Source organism: Eurypyga helias, unplaced genomic scaffold, assembly GCF_000690775.1.
Source record: "Eurypyga helias isolate BGI_N326 unplaced genomic scaffold, ASM69077v1 scaffold36599, whole genome shotgun sequence".
NCBI classification, from domain to species: domain Eukaryota; kingdom Metazoa; phylum Chordata; class Aves; order Eurypygiformes; family Eurypygidae; genus Eurypyga; species Eurypyga helias.
Window position 1 is genome coordinate 1 of NW_010270716.1, and position 1,608 is coordinate 1,608.

General features: G+C 48.8%; 1 protein-coding gene across 1 annotated transcript; it reads left to right on the top strand.

Moving 5' to 3' along the window:
* Nucleotides 1-87: 87 nt before the first annotated feature.
* LOC104505519 (zinc finger protein ZIC 4-like) lies at nucleotides 88-1,201 on the top strand (the record flags this gene model as incomplete). The annotated part of the gene is made up of 2 exons (XM_010158558.1): nucleotides 88-286; nucleotides 395-1,201. Coding segments are annotated over 2 exons (903 nt in total), but the record flags the coding sequence as incomplete, so codon positions are not given.
* Nucleotides 1,202-1,608: the final 407 nt, after the last annotated feature.

The following is a 1,608-nucleotide window of genomic DNA, read 5'->3' on the forward strand; positions in this document are numbered from 1 at the left end:
CCGGGGGAGCACACCGCCGAGTCTCGCCTCGGGCTGCACCCTCTCCGGCCAGAACACACGGGGCACCGCCACCATCCTCCTCCTCAGCATCACCCCGCGGCCCTTAAGCTCAGCCCTGCCCCTCATCCCCACCACCAGCTCCACCACCACCATCATCATCATCATCATCATCATCACACGGCAGGCCAAGCCGAGGTGGTCTCTAGTCAAACGGGAGCGTTTGGCCCGGCGCAGTCACCAGCAGCCCCTTACCCCGTCTCTCACCCAGCCCAGGCTCTGGCAGCAGGTAGGGACTTCTTCATACGCAGAGACCTGCCGGCCCCACTCATGCCAGGGCTGACTGAGCAGCACCCCGCTGCAAGTTCTCACCACGGACTGTTTGTCTCAACAACAGGTAGCTATCCTGGACACCATGGTCACCACCACCACCACTCAGAAGCTGGGAATCCCTCTCTGTTCACTGGACTCCATGAGCAGCCTCCCCATACAGCTCCAGGTGGCCATCTAAACGGACAGATAAGACTGGGGTTACCTGGAGAAATGTACGCCAGGTCTGAACATTTCACTCAAGTACCAGCCTCCAGGACAGATCCTTTTGCTGCTTCTTCGCTTCATAGCTACGGTGGCATGAATCTGAACGTCAATGTGGCTCCACACCACGGCCCGGGTGCCTTCTTTCGTTACATGAGGCAGCCCATCAAACAGGAACTTATCTGTAAGTGGATTGAGTTGGACCAGACTCCCAAAAAATTATGCTCGAAAACTTTCAGCACGATGCACGAGCTGGTGACTCATGTCACGGTGGAGCACGTTGGCGGACCCGAGCAGTCCAATCACATATGTTTCTGGGAAGAGTGTCCAAGAGAAGGGAAACCTTTCAAGGCCAAATATAAACTTGTAAACCACATCAGAGTCCACACAGGTGAAAAACCTTTCCCCTGCCCTTTCCCAGGCTGTGGCAAAGTGTTTGCCAGATCAGAGAATCTCAAAATACACAAAAGAACTCATACAGGTCAGTATGTAAGCTCTCTTTACTCTCTTTCTGTGTTATTCAGCATACTGTTTTACTTTATTTTGTTTCTAATGCGTTGTTATTGAATGCAAGCCAAGTAGTTCTGGAAAATAAATTCTCAGATTTGTTTGCTTCTTTACCGTTTGGAGGAAGGGGGAAGGAAAAGGTGTGTGGGGGAAGGAGGGCGAGAACAAATCTCAGAATTCTCGTCCATATTTTTTTCTGGTTGTACGGATAGGCTGCTGTAATATTTATGCGGGTAGAGCTGTGTAAATATCGAGTGATATAGCTACTATTTCTACTTATTCACACAGGGGAGATTTTTTTTTTTTTGGCATTTTAAAGTGGTTGGGGGAAAAAATGAAATCATTGTGCAAGCTCACAAATTAAAAGTGAACAATAGAAGTTACAACTTGTCTAGTCAGTTTTGACTGATGTCGCTGAGATGCTGCTGTTCGAACATTGTGAGAATAACACAGCTGCGACCTTTTCGTTCAACAGTTTTGTTTTGGGCAGAGGGAGTTTCAAATGTTTGATCTGAATAACACTGACATTTTTAATGAGCATTGCCTTCCAACGAGTCTCTGCATTAGCAA